We start from the raw sequence: 14,715 nt of genomic DNA, 5'->3' as shown, positions 1-14,715 counted from the left end.
GATAGGCAGGTGTATACAAAAACTCTTCACTTCCGAGAGTGTGTCACTTGGCATTCCAGATCCTGAGACTTCCCTAGGAAAGTGATGTTTGTGCTTGCGGCTCAGCTTCGGACAGTGCCTGCATTGGCATTCTTCAGCCCCCCCTGGCCTTCCCTGGTCATTCTTCACTCACCCTGACTGCTCTCCTTCACACCAGTTATGCTGTGGGTTTGGTTGGATTCTGGGCTTTTTGTTTGGGATTTTTTTTTTAGTTTTTTGAGACAAGGTCTCTCCACAGCCTTTGCTGTGTTGGAACTTACTATGTAGACCTGGCTGCCCTGGAGCTCCCTGCGATCCACCTGCCTCTGCCTCCCAGGTGCTGGGATTGAAGGTGCTCGACACTCTGCCCCACTTACGCTGGTGTTTTGATGCTACCACATCCTCTCTTTGGGTTGTGACTAGATAGAATCTAATTTACCCTCAGAAACACGAGTGCACACTGTCACCCAAAAACTAGTGTTTAGAAAGTGCCTACTGGATATTGATGACATCTTGTGTAACCCTTACCATAACCTTTGAGGTGGAGGTCTGTGAACTGCCCATGATGAGACAGTAAGGCATGAAACAGACTTAACCTTGTCCTGAATGGACAGCAACTATGTAGCACTGGTCTCTTTTCATCACTTCTGACACCCAGTGTGGTAGTGGGAAGCCATACTAAAACAACCAATGCCCTGCAATACAGTTCAGATACTACCCAGAGTTGAGATGTAGGCTTCAGCTCCACAAAGACTGCCTTCACAGGGTAGGTGTAAAGTAATTTTCTTGAGGCCGGTGGTGGCGCACACATTTAATCCCAGCACTCGGGAGGCAGGCACATCTCTGAGAGTTTGAGGCCAGCCTGGTCTGCAAAGAGTTCCAGGACTGTTAGAGCTATTAGAGAAACCCTTTCTTGATAAAATAAATCAGCTGACAAATTTTTATTTCTGAAGCAGTATGGAATTTTATTATTCATTATGCTTTTTTTTTTGGTTTTTCAAGACTGGGTTTCTCTGTATAGTTTTGTAGACCAGGCTGGCCTGGAATTCACAGAGATCTCCCAGTCTCTGCCTCCAGAGTGCTGGGATTAAAGGTGTGCGCCACTACTTCCTGGCTTCATTATACATTTTTATGTCATAAATACAGCAGTTAGAAATTTTAAAATATAGACACAATGAAATGTCGAGATGCCTCCATGGGTAAAGGCACTTGTTGCCAAGCCTGAAGACCTGAGTTTGATCCCCAGGACCCATATGGGGAAAGAGAACCAGCTCAGTAAGTTGTCTGGCACATATAGATACACATACAAAATAAATAAGTAGACTTAACTATATATAAAGCAATAAAGATTCCATTGGGGTGAGGAGACTGTTCAGTCAGTGAAGTTCTTGCTATACAAGCATGAAGACTAGTTCATTCCCCAGAACCTGGTGTAGTTACAGTGTTAGACAGATACAAGAGGATCCCTGTGGCTTTCTGATCAGCCAGCCCAGCTGAATTGGTGAGCCCCAAGCTAATAAGAGACTCCTCCATCTCAAACAAAAATCCACTAAGATAGACAGTTCCTTAAGAATATCTGGCCTCCACATGTACATAACATGGCTGAACACACAGTTTTTAAAATAGATAAGAGAATATTCATCATGGAAAGGATCACATTGCAATTCATGTGTGTTAGAATTTCGATTGCTGTAATAAAACACCACAACCAAAAGCAACTTGGGTAAGAAAGGGTTTGTTTCTTTTTACAGCTGCCAAGTCACACCCCTTCACTGGAGGAAGTCAGGACAGGAACTCGAGGCAGGAACCGAAGCAGAAGCCAAGGAAGAACTCTGCTTATTGGCTTGCTCAGTCTGATTTCTTACACAGCTCTGGACCTCCCACATCAATCATTAATCAAGAAAAGTGTCCCACAGATTTGACTACAGGCAGTCTGGCAAAACAAAACTCAACCACATAGCATGCAATGAGCATGAAGGAGGTGTTTTATGCTGACTTCTGTGCCTTTAGCCAGCAACTGGATACCTGCTTAGTCTAGTACAGACAACCCCACGGGAGAGCCAAATATCTTTTCCCTAATCTTGTTTTTTTTTTTTTTGGTTTTACGAGACAGAGTTTCTCTGTATTGTTTTGGAGGCTGTCGGTCCAGCCAGGCCTCAAACTCACAGAGATCCGCCTGCCTCTGCCTCCCGAGTGCTGGGATTAAAGGCGTGAGCCACCACCGCCTGGTTCTTTTCCCTAATCTTAAATTATACTAGTTTGTGTGCGTATGTGCCTGTCTGTCCTTCTGTATCACAGCATGCACGTGGAAGTCAGAGGATATGCTGGCTAGTTGTATATCAATTTGATACAAGCTGAAGTCATTTAGGAAGAGGGAACCTTAGTTGAGAAAATACCATCACCAGATCAGTGGGCAAGCATGTGGTGCATTTTTCATTGAGGAGATGGCCTGACTGATTGTGGGTGGTGTTACCCCTGTGTTGGTGGTTCTGGGCGCTAAAAAAAAGCAGGCTGAGAAAGCCATGAGGAGCAAGCCAGTAACGATCCCTCCTCTATAGCTTCTGCTTCAGTTCCTGCCTCCAGGTCCCTGATAGACTGTGGTATGGAAGTGTAAGCAAAATAAATCCCTTTCTCCCCAAATTGCTTATGGTTATAGTGTTTTATCACAGCAACAGAAACCCTAACTAAGGTAGAGGACAAGTTATGGTTAACAGTTCTCTTCTACCATGTGGGTCTCAGGCACTAAACTTAGGCGATCAGACTTGGCAGTAGGCACCTTTACCTGCTGAGCCATCTGGCACCCCTCAAGTACCTTCTTTGACAGACATTTATTTAAGGAGAAAGTTGAGGAACAGGAGGCATGGCTCAGAAGTGTTTGCTGAGGATCAGTTTGGTTCCCAATACCCATGTTAGGTGGCTCACAACCACCTGTAACCCCAGCTCCAGGGGATCTGATGCCCTCTTTTGTTCTTCATGGGTACCACACACATAGGCACACACATGAACACACAGACACCTTAATAAAAATAAAAGGGGAAAGTTGACATTGAATGGTGGCTTGGCTGCCATGTACACTATATTAAGACAATGGAGCTAGTGATACCTGTCCTGGCAGATCAGAGTTGACTAACTTGAATGATGCTTTTCATGTACTAATTCATCTACTAGGTGCCCAAGGTTTTCAGAGGCCTAAAAATTGACTCCTCTGAAGATGGCTTCAGAGTTACTTTATGGGACACATCGAGGGTCAAAGTTAATCTGGGGAAAATGGGAACTCAAGTTAAAAGGAGTCTATGAGTCATTATTGAGAACTGATAACTGAAAGTGACTGAGAACTGATACCCACCTGACCAAACCCACATCGACAGTTCACAAAACAGGGTTATTTCATAACTTTTAAGGAGAGAAACAAAATATAAAACACTTATTCCGTCTCTCATGTGATTTTATTTTCTCCCTTCAACCATAATAATATGATATCCAAATTTTGTCTTAACTGGTGGGTCCGTAAACACAGGCTTATCCATCCCACTTACAGGCAAGGCAAATGCTGCTTCTTGAAAGGGTCCTACCATGGACCCTCTGGTCATCCAACCCAGGTCACCCTGAAAAAAATCCGAAAGACATAAGATAACAAGTGGCCTTAAAAAGAGAACTAGCTTCCGAGAGTTTTCCCAATGTGAATACAATGGCTCACTGGGTTGTATTTATTCATCTGGGCTATGTAGGAGCGGTATCACCAAGGACAAATGGGAAGAAGTCTAAGACTGGATGGAGCACAAGTGCTCATGATACTGCTGTATTCTGAAGTCATCTGTGAAAGGTTGGTCACACCTACACTAAGACACAGGTGACTGTGTCCTTGGCTTCACAAGGACATGTCTCACACAAGTATATATTGTACTTTGAACATATTCTCCCTTCTCCATCTCCCCTTCCTGTTTCCTCCTCTTCAACATAGATGTTCTTATGCAACTGCTCGTAAGTTAGAGTGGTGGGACTAGGGATCAAACCCTGGGCTTTATACATGTCACATAAATGTAGCTACAACTTTAGTCCCACAAGCTAGACATTTCTATTTCTTGAAACAGATATGGCTACAATTCATGATAGAATGTAGAAAATAATCCCGCTTTTGTATTTCCTTTGTGGAAGAAACTTATTTTTTGCAATGCAGGCACTCAAACTCAGGGTTTTATGCATGCTACCTTAAACCCCTAGCATGACAAAAGAACATTTAAATAAGTGCAACATACCCCTTGCCTGGCCTTATCTTCGCTATACTGTGTGGCCACTTCACTGAATCTCATTCCAGACTTTAACTTTTCCATGGCTTCCATGATTTTGCCATGTTTTTCACATAGAATGTGTCTGACCTACAAGAGAAAAGCATGTCCAGTTAGTTCTTGGAGAGGAAACTGATTCTTCTTGGTGTAAGAGTCACATCTGAATTATCCCAGGTAACTACAAAACAACGCATTAACTCATATCACTGAACATTCTACAAGTTTGCCCAGTTGGGTGACTGTACAAGCCCATTTGTCTATCACGCAGTATCTCAGGAGCCTGATTTAGATGGAAAGTGGGCAGCTGCCTGTGGGAATCTCCCACCTTTCTCCACATACTTCAGTGGTAACATCAAAAACAGGGTGTAGAGGGTCAGTGAGATGATTCAGTGAGTAAAGGCACTTGCTGCCAAGTCTGATGACCTGAGTCAGATCTCTAGAACTTACATGGTGAAAAGGAAGAACCAATTACAAGTTGTCATTTGATCTTCACACATGTGTCATGGTATACATGGATACATACATGCATGAGCACACACACAGACAAAAAATATAAATGTAAAAAACAGCTTGCATAGACAAACTTCTTTAAGATTTATTTAAGTTTTGTATCTATGTGGATGGGTTTGTTCATGTGCACACAGGTACCTGCAGGCCAGAGGTATGGGAGCCATCTGACTTGGGTGCTGGGAACTGAATTCAGGTCTTCCAAAAAAGCAATACATACCCTTAATCACAGAGCTATCTTTCTGGCCCAACAAACACCCTTTAAAAATTTAACCCATTTATTGATTTTTTACATGTTTGTGTGATTTTTGTATGTATGCATGTGTGTCATAATACTCATGAGGAAGACAGAAGATAATTGCAGGAGCCAGTTTTTCTTTCTACCATGTGGGTCCTGGGGACTGAATTCAGGTCATAAGGATTGGTGGCAAGCACCCTGTATAGAATGTGTCTACTCCTATCTAGAGACAGGTATACAATCTGGACAGCAAAGGGACAGCCTGCTGGAGGACAAGAATGGCTCAGATCTCAGTATGACTTAACTATAGCTTTCAGACTGCCTCTCTCACTGAGCATGGTGGTGTACCATGCACCCAGCTCCTCTCACTGAGCATGGCGGTGTACCATAAACCCAGCTCCTTAGGGGCTGGGGAAGGAAGATCCTGAATTCTAGGCCAGTCTTAGCTACATGAGTTTGAGGCCAGCCTAGGCTACAGTGTCTTGTCTCTAAATAAACAACAAGAAAGGGAGGGAGAAGACAGAGGAGATGATGGGGATGTAACCACCGGGGCACCAAGGAAAATAACTATTGAGAAGGGCTGAAGATTGCGGCGTTCCGCTCCTTGTGAAAATACTACTAAATAATTGGTAAGTTATTAAATACTCAGCAATGAAACTAGTTCTCAAACTAAGTCAATTAATCACTAAGTAATTTATTGTAAAATATTATTACGAAAATAATATTTTTAGCCGGGCATTGGTGGCGCACGCCTTTAATCCCAGCACTTGGGAGGCAGAGGCAGGTGGATCTCTGTGAGTTCGAGGCCAGCCTAATCTACAAAGCGAGTTCCAGGACAGCCTCCAAAACAATACAGAGAAACCCTGTCTCGAAAAACCAAAAAAAAAAAAAAAAAAAAGAAAATACTATTTTTATTGTAAAATCAGTAAATTCTTATTTCAGGAATTTTCAATTCCTTTGTTCTCCATCCAGGTTACTTGGGTCCAAGATTTCTGAAAATAGCCCTTTTTTAAAGAAAGATGCTCAGTCCAGTTATGCTATTAGCCCTTTATTCTTTTCTATCTCATTGAATTAAAGCCACACAGTCAAGACAACTTTGAAGTGCTAAGTGCTTTACATGAATGATCTCAAGTCCTCACACCAAGCCCTGGCACTAGACTGGTGTTTGTTTAACTCTGGCAGCACATTTGCAAAAGCTTCAGAGCTTTTTTTAAGACAGGGTTTCTCTGTGGAGGCTATCCTGGAACTAGCTCTTGTAGACCAGGCTGGTCTCAAACTCAGAGTTCCATCTGCCTCTGCCTCCCAAGTGCTGGGATTAAAGGCGTGTGCCACTACCACCCGGCGCTTCAGAGCTTCTTAAGAAGACATTCAGGGGCTGGAGAAATGGCTCAGCGGTTAAGAGCACTGACTGTTCTTCCAGAGGTCCTGAGTTCAATCCACAGCAACCACATGGTGGCTCACAACCACCTTGAATGAGATCTGGTGCCTTCTGCTGGCACACAGGCAGAAGACTGTATACATAATAAATAAAATATTTAAAAAAAGACATTCAGGCCCAGAGAGCCTGATGCAGAGGACCTGAGGTGCCCATGCGCATGGAGGGTTAAACTCTCCAGGGGTGTGATGAGCACTGGTCCCAGTTACCTGCTGACTGCAGCGCAGTTCTGTGAGGCTTAAAGGAAATAAGAAATGGCTGCTGAGTACCATCCTAAGGTTACAAACCACGTTTGGGGCTCCCCTCACCAAGACTGGGTCTCCCTAACAGGTCCCAGCAGTTTAGGTTCAGTGCAGAGAAAGTGGCTCACAACCATCTGTAATTCCAGTTCCAGAGGATCCACTGGATTGGAACTCACCAATTGTGCGAGGCTGGTGCTGGAATTTTAAGTGTGTGCCACTATCCCCAGCTTCTTTATGTGGGTTCTAAGCTATCATCCCAGTCCCTAAGTTAATACATTTCAAATAATAGTGCTAAAAGTGTGAAAATTCTAGCTTTTAAATCAAGACTGAAGTGGGCAGTGGTGGTAGTCACCTTTAATCCCAGTACTCAGGAGGCAGAGGCAGACTGATCTCTTTGAGTTTGAGGCCAGCCTGGCCTACAGAGCGAGTTTCAGGACAGCCAGGGTCCTTACACACAGAAACCTTGTCTTGAAAAACAAAAACAACAAAAAGTGAGTCTTTGGGTTCCAGTCTTGTATCATCTTCTCTTTACCCTTAGCATTAAGTCTCTTATATAAGAACAAGTTACTCACACTGCCTTTTAAATGCATTCACACATCATACACTAAATACATATAAGATAACTCACCTTTACTGCATTGCCACCACCTTTAGGACCCTGAGCCTTCTTGTCAGCACTGTCACTCCCAGAGGCTGCACCTCCTTTAGAAAAGAGAGGACAGGTACTCATTTCAAATGTACTTTGACATTTATAGATAGGTCCAACTCATAATACAAAGTGATCTTTCCATTACAGCCCCAAGCTCCAAAAGGCTACATAGTGGGTGAGTCACACAATCAAGTTAACTTACTCTGTGACTCATCTCTAATAACAGGAAATGTGCCCTACAAAACATTTCACAGAAAATAGAAAAAGAAATAAATGTGGGTATGATGAATGAGCTCCAGAAGCCTGGTCCAGATTCTCCCAACCCCATCACAAATCTTGCCTTCTAATGGCAGAACACTAAGTGCTGCCATTATATAAAATTATATAATTTCTATTACAGTCTGTGACAGTGTTTGACACTTACAATTCTGTTTTGGTTTTTTTTTTTTTTTGGTTTTTCGAGACAGGGTTTCTCTGTGGCTTTGGAGGCTGTCCTGGAACTCACTCGGTAGTCCAGGCTGGTCTCGAACTCACAGAGATCCGCCTGCCTCTACCTCCCGAGTGCTGGGATTAAAGGCGTGCGCCACCAACGCCCGGCTGACCCTTACAATTCTAACATATGAAATCTCCAAGAATGATGCTATTACAAAGTATGTGTACCTAAAGAATGTACTTATGCCCAAATTTTTGCAGTCTACCACAATGCCTCTGATGTCCTCCCGGCAAGTTTTTGACATTCGGGTTATCAAGCATTGGAAGCACATCTTATTAATGTTTGTGTCCAATAGGCAGCACATTAACTGTTAGAGGCCAAGATGTCTAAGAACTACTCTGGATTAAGTACTCAGTTTAACAAAAGTTTCCTAAATAAAAGGTGAATAACATTCATAGCTGCCATCAAGGAACTTGAATTCCACTTAGACACATCATTCCTGAGAATCCAACAGGTGAAAAATTGTGGAAGTCGAATTTGGAAACAGACATTTTAGTTAGGCAGGGAATGTGTGATGGATGATCAGAAAGTAAGCAGCTAAAGAAGGACAAAAAGAGGATCTCCAAAATGGGGGGAACAACTTTCTCCTGGTCTTTCACTCCCCACATATCATTCTATCTTCATATTTATTTTGGCTTGTTTTGAGACAGGGTCTCTATGTCCTTCAGATGACCTCAAACTCAGATCCTACCTCAGCCTCCCAAGCTCCGTGCGTGGCATGGGTTTGTGGCAACTCACCCTTTCTCATACCTTCTTTCTTTAAAACACCTTGGTTACTTGGGCCTCTGGGTTACTCCCTTTATTTGTCTCTTCTCTGGGTTCCCACAACCAAAGAGTTCAGGCCACCTCTATCTTCCAAGAACTACTGAAATGACCTCTTTCAAGGGGTTCCTGGCCCTTAACTGATATTAACATCATATACAGAACTCCCAATGATTTAGTCTTCTGCTTTAGATTTCCCCACTCAATAATTTGTCTGTTTCCCGTCGGTGCTTTTGGGGCTAGACTCTCCGGGTCGAGTATGCTTTACCCTAGTGTCGCTGCTTATCCTGGCCTGCCTGAAGTATCTCCAGGTCATTTCCTCACCCTCTTTCCACCTTGCATAATATACCTATCTCTCAGCACTGAATTCAGTACAGTACTTTCCGGCTACTATCTTCTCCACTACTTCCTGGGATGCCGAAGAGTAAGAGCTGTGTCTTATTTTTCTAGCCTTACAACACTGCGGGGTGTCCAACCCTCGTCAATGCGGGTGGGAGGAGCACGTCATAATGCTAAAGAGACCTGTACAGACCACTATTGTGGGCTTCCTTTTATTGATGGCGTTTATCAGATTAAATTTTGGTGGCAATAAACTCTTAAAATAGCAGAACCATCCCCACCAGCCATTACCCGCCACGACGGTCCCTGCACTGAAATCCCATGTGTTCCCGGAACCACGGCAGCCCCGAGCGCATTTATACTTTTTGATTTACCGGAAGAACCCCAAACATAAACCATAGCGGTTCTGGAGGCCCCTCGTCACCTGCTGCCTGGATTATGACCCCCCATAGCTGCCGGCCTACTCCCGCCCTTCTCCTCACCCACCCCACGCTCCCTGATCGTCTCGGCCGCTCTACCTTTCCCCCCTTTTCCAGAACCACTTTTCCCCTTCGGCGGCATCTCCTAAGCTTGCCGGAGAATTCTGATCTGTTCCGGTGCAAGAAAAAGGCCCCTTCAGGCCCCTAAGGTATGTTCTAAACAATGCCTGAAAGGAACTTCAAAATTAACCATTTCTGCCGCGGTTCCGGAAGCAGGCATAGCTTGGGGCAGTCCCAGTCCTTTAGTTTCTTGACCAATGAGAGCAGGAGATGTCTAACCAATAAAGAAACTGAAGCACTGCGTAGAGGCGGAGACAAAGGCTGCGCAGAGGCGAGAAAGCCCCGCCTCTGCGCTCCTCCTTCTTTTCCTACCACCTCATTTGAACCAGCTCCAAGCTCGCTCTGGCCCTGGCCGCTTCCTCCGCGCTTGCGCAGTGCGAGCCTTAGGCCATTGCGGGTTTTTTTTTTTTTTGGCGTGGGCTCTTGCTAATACCCTGGGGATGCCAGACAAAGGAAAAGCAGGGAGAGCTGGGGTGATGGTCTCTTTTTCCAGTCGTTTTGCCAACACAAGCCTGCATTCCCTAGTGGCTCTTAATTTTATTATTATTATTTTTTTTGCAGCAGTTGACAGGAATTTTTTAAGCCTATGTCATCCCATTGCCTGTAACAGAAGTCATTATGAAAGCAGGGTAACGGTACTCACCTGTAATCCTAACACTAGGGAGATCGAAAATTTGAGCTCAGCCTGGATCACACAGCCAGAATCTGTCTAGACAAAACAAAACAAAACGGGGGGGGGGTAGGGGGAGGGAGATCAAAACAGGCTCTACACACATAGTATAGGGAAAAAGGTTCAGCCAAAGAAACACACTGGCCCTGCAAACAGAACCAAAGAAATGCACCCTGACCCTGAAACCAGTGCCAAAGAAACACACTTTGTCCCTGGAATCAGAGCCAGTGAAAGAAATGCACCCTGGCCCTAAAATTGGTGCCAAAAGGCTAAAAAGGACCAGAGAAAGAAACACACTTTGGCCCTAAAACCAGAGCCAAATCTGACCTTAATCCTGTGCAGAAAACTAACCAATCCCTGAGCAGGAGATCTAGCCATCCTAAACTCAGGGATTGAAATCTGACCAATCCCTACCCCGGAAATCTCCCTGAAAAAATCTCTGCCCCCTAAGGATCCCTATACAAACCCTGTGTCTGTTCAGCTTGTGGCTGTCCTGCTGCCTCCTTCCACCCTGGCAGAGGCAGCCACTCTCCTGGATCCTTCCCTCCCAATACATCTTTTGAACGAGGTTTGGATGAGATATTCTTTGGCAGTCGAGCAAAGACGACCCTGGGCAGAGTGCTGGGGAAACCTTCCCCTGGCCGAGTGGAGTTGTTACAATTCTCTCCACTCTCTGGCAGAGCAGAGCAGAACTGTAACAACTCTGCTGGGGAAGCCCTCTCCTGCCAGAGCAGAGCTGATATAACAGGAAAGCCTTCCCTGAAGCAGGGCTGTAAACCGTTATGCTTACTGTGACCTGTGATATTCCTAGGCTCCTGAGCTCCAGAATACCATTCCATCAGAGCTGCAACACTCAGTATTCTGTGACTCCCGAGTCCCCAAATCCCCATCCCATCCTTACACATAGCTCACTAAAGTGCATGCCATGAAAGCACGAGGACCTGAGTTTGATCCCCAGAACTGATGTCAAATAAGGAACATGTTGGTGTGTGCTCATAATCCCAGTGCTGGGGACACAGTCACAGAAAGGTTGCTAGTCCATCTGAAAGAGTCCCAGGTCCCAATGAAAGGCTTGATTTCAGAAGAGTGAACTCTTGAGAAATGACTCTCAAGGTTGACGTCTGGCCTCCACATGCATGCTACACACTTGTATGTGAACATACACCCGCGCATCTACAGGACATGACAGAGAACCACAGTGAATGGATGATACTGCCCCTGGCCTGGTCCATTATGAAATGTATGTGTATTGCAGTAGACAATCACAGCTACATAGATAATAATCAAGCTTGTCTGTATGACTGTATTTGTCAAAAGCAGTGCCTTAAAACCAATAGCTCCAGAAAAAGAAAGAAGGTCCACTGCAGGTTCAACCAGACATATAAAATCATGTACTAGGGCTGAGGATATAGCTCAGTTAGTAGAGTGCTTGTCTAGCATGAATGAAGGCCTGGGCTTGATTGCAAGCCCATGTAAAAGTGGATGTGATGGCATATACCTAGATCCCCAGACTTGGGAAATGGAGGCAGAAGTATCAGAAGTTCAAGACCATCCTCAGCTAGCCTCAGCTATATGAGATCCTATCTTAAAAAACAACTATATATTCTGTCAAGTATGAAGTATACATCACAAAAAATTGGGTGGAAAATGGTTAAAAATTGCATACAGTATTTTGAAATGTAAATGTATGACTTTCATTTTCTTCTGTTAACATGCTCTGTTTTATCTCTTGGTATGTATTTTTTTTAATTCAAGGAAAGACAGGTAAAGTGGCCTATACTCTTGGTACTTGGGAGATAAAGGCAGGGACATAAGAAATTCAAGTCCAGCCTTGATTCTATAGCAAGTTCAAGGACAGATTGGGCTACATGAGAGCTTATCTCAAAAAAAAAACACTGAAAAAGAAAAAGGCAATGTTATCTGAGAAAGAAGCAACAAAAAAAGGCAGCGTCCATACAGGGTTAAGTGTGCATCAATCTGTGGAGACGGACTGTGGAGGAGTGCGAAGCAAAGTGACAAATTAACTGAATAGAGGGCAGAGGGAGCAGAGAGCAGGAAGATTCAGCCTTGAAACCATGGCAACAGCTGCTGGAGTGCAGGAGTGACTCATCCAGTAATGGCTGCTAGATGTATTTTTTAGTAATTATCTCCTCTGACTGAGGCTTGTATGTGTTATTTGAACAAGGGAAATCAGGAAGGGAAGCTGGCAGTCTTCTTCCCAGAAAAAAAGGTTCACAAACTTTGGCCCAGACTTACTGCCCACTCCACCTGCACCAAAACCAAGAGGCTATAGTTTCTCATCTTTTTTGATCCCAGCAATACTTATTCTGACAAGGAAAGCTTGAAGCAACAACCCAGAGATCTTGTTAATCCCATTCTAGGAGGGCAATGGATAGGCATCTCTGGGCCCCACACTCTGCAGTTGAGAGTAGAAAAGTGCCAAGTGTGGTGGTACATGACTGTAATCTGAGCACTCTGAGGCAGAGACTAGCGGATCTCTGTGAGTTCTGGACCAGCCTGTTCTACAGAGTGAGCTCTAGGACAGCCAGAGCTACACGGTGAAACCCAGTGTCAGAATCCAAACCAAACCAAACAAAGAGTTTAAAGGGGTCATAACTGATGATTGAAATTAGTAAGAAAAAAATCGTTGTAGGATGGATGAGAGCCACCAACTGCAAAACTATTCCCCATCATGGCAAACAGATGCAGAGATAAGACTGATGTGTCTTTGTGACTACAGCCAGCTGCCCAATAATTTTATAATCCACCTCACACTGTTGTAACATGTCTGGCATCAGGTAGTGAGTAATATTTTGAATAACCGATTTTCTTTTGATTTTTCAAAACAGCGCTTCTCTGTGTAGCCCTGGCTGTCCTAGAACTTACTCTGTAGACCAGGATGGCCTCAAACTCAGAGATCTACCTGCCTGTCTCCTGAGTGCTGGGATTAAAGGTATGTGCCACCACCGCCCAGCAGAGAGTAATTGATTTTTCCAGAAGGCCTCAGAGAGGAAGACCTCCATCCATGTTTGTCCAGCATCGTGTAAGCAATTTATCTAGTGGGTGGATTTTTCAAGATGTACTGTTGATTTAACAGTGGAAAACAATTCATTATCAATGGTATAGGTACTATGAGCCAGAGGCTTTCTTCTCTTCAGTTTTTGCCATAACTTTTGTTTTGGTTTATTTGTTTGTTTAGTTGATTGCTTTGGTTTTGTCTGTGCAGAGCTGGGAGTTGAACTCAGTACCTCACACCTGCTCTCGACCATTGAACTACACCTATTTTTGTTTCCACAACAGATTTTCTTGTACAGTCACTACCATTTTAGAGGAAGAGGCTTGGAGAAGTCAACGATCAGATCCAAGTTTTCTTTTAGCTGGGCTCTGTGACACAGTTGGACTCTCAGGCATGTGTATCTTCCAGATGGTACTTCCCAGCTCTCAAATGAAACCCACAGATCCCTAGTTGGCCTTGTTTTTCATGACTGTCCCTCGAGTCAGCTACGCAGCCACCATGAGGCATAGGAGGACAGCGTCAGAGGTCTAAGCGTCAAATTGTGCTTCACAGCAGGACATAGAGAGATTAGTCTCTGGCTTATTCATTTGGGAGCACATATTGGTCATGAAGAGCAAGACCATCTGGTGTTCTGGACTTCCCAGCAATGGAAACATAGAGGTCAGGAGAAGGAACCTTGTACATGTTGGAGTGTAGAGGTGAAGCACTGTAGCTGACACAGAGCCGATGTTGAGGAGAGCTTTGTGTACCCGGCCTTGTAGAACTGGGCCATAACTTGGTTCTTGGACCTCTAACAGTATCTGTCTGTGCCTCGTGGTGCTTGGGGGGCTGACTTGGGGAACATACACAGAAAGTAAGAGGAACTGGGTATCTGGGTTTCATTTAGGGGCTGGCAAATCTGGAGCAGCGTGGCATTCTGGGAAGTACCAGTTGAGAGTGATATGTCCTCCTGAACAGCTCTCTGCACTCTCAGATTCTCAGACTCACCCTTCCTCCCTTCCTCCTCTTCCTCCCTCTCTCCTCTTCCTCCCTCCCTTCCCTTTCTCCCTCCCTCCTTCTCTCCCTCTCTTTCTCTCTCTCCCCCTTTCTCCCTCTCTCCCTCCCTTCCCTTTCCTCACTTCCTCCCTCCCTTCCCTCTCTCCATTTTCTCCCTCTCTCCCTTCCTTCTCCTCCACTGTGTGTGTGTGTGTGTGTGTGTGTGTGTGTGTGTGTGTTTATATGGATAAACATGTCTGTGGTGGTGTATATGGAGGCCAGAGGTCAACCTCAGGTATTGTTTCTCCAGAGCGTCCATCTTAGTTTTTGAGACAGGGTCCTTTACTGGAGCCCAAGGCTGACAGATTAAGCAAGGCTGGCTGGCCAGCAATCCCCGAGGAGCCTCCCCAGAGCTAGGATTAAACTTGTGCCACTGAACCAACTTTTTTTTTTGCTCTTTTTTTTTTTTGGTTTTTCGAGACAGGGTTTCTCTGTGGCTTTGGAGGCTGTCCTGGAACTCACTTTGTAGACTAGGCTGGCCTCGAA

At 44.6% G+C, this 14,715-nt stretch overlaps 1 protein-coding gene across 3 annotated transcripts; it reads right to left on the bottom strand.

The window, feature by feature from the left end:
• Nucleotides 1-3,445: 3,445 nt before the first annotated feature.
• Nucleotides 3,446-9,640, bottom strand: Pin4 (peptidylprolyl cis/trans isomerase, NIMA-interacting 4). 3 transcript variants are annotated; one of them, XM_005081209.4, is made up of 4 exons: nucleotides 9,488-9,640; nucleotides 7,355-7,428; nucleotides 4,275-4,394; nucleotides 3,446-3,623 (listed from the first exon to the last, which is right to left on the bottom strand). In XM_005081209.4, exons 1-4 carry the CDS (start codon nucleotides 9,528-9,530, stop codon nucleotides 3,465-3,467), a joined length of 396 nt encoding a protein of 131 aa, XP_005081266.1. In that variant the 5' UTR covers nucleotides 9,531-9,640; the 3' UTR covers nucleotides 3,446-3,464. The 3 variants fall into 3 exon arrangements, with proteins under 3 accessions (XP_005081266.1, XP_040600204.1, XP_012976768.1); XM_040744270.1 differs by lacking the exon at nucleotides 9,488-9,640 and adding an exon at nucleotides 9,261-9,285; XM_013121314.3 differs by lacking the exon at nucleotides 9,488-9,640 and adding an exon at nucleotides 8,607-9,158.
• Between the last annotated feature and the right edge of the window lie 5,075 nt (nucleotides 9,641-14,715).

This window comes from Mesocricetus auratus, unplaced genomic scaffold (genome assembly GCF_017639785.1).
Source record: "Mesocricetus auratus isolate SY011 unplaced genomic scaffold, BCM_Maur_2.0 Super-Scaffold_100003, whole genome shotgun sequence".
In the NCBI taxonomy this organism is placed as follows: Eukaryota; Metazoa; Chordata; class Mammalia; order Rodentia; family Cricetidae; genus Mesocricetus; species Mesocricetus auratus.
The sequence above is the reverse complement of the archived record's forward strand: the minus strand, read 5'-3'. Positions and strand labels throughout refer to the sequence as shown.

What these genes read in the sequence shown, in the direction of transcription:
- Pin4 (XM_005081209.4), bottom strand. Translation starts at nt 9,530, where the DNA reads ATGCCGCCGAAGGGGAAAAGTGGTTCTGGAAAAGGGGGGAAAG. An exon ending in TTCTGGAAAAGGGGGGAAAG is followed by an intron (nt 7,429 to 9,487) that starts GTAGAGCGGCCG and finishes TCTTTTCTAAAG; the next exon opens with GAGGTGCAGCCTCTGGGAGT. An exon ending in AAGATAAGGCCAGGCAAGGG is followed by an intron (nt 3,624 to 4,274) that starts GTATGTTGCACT and finishes GATTTTTTTCAG; the next exon opens with GGTGACCTGGGTTGGATGAC.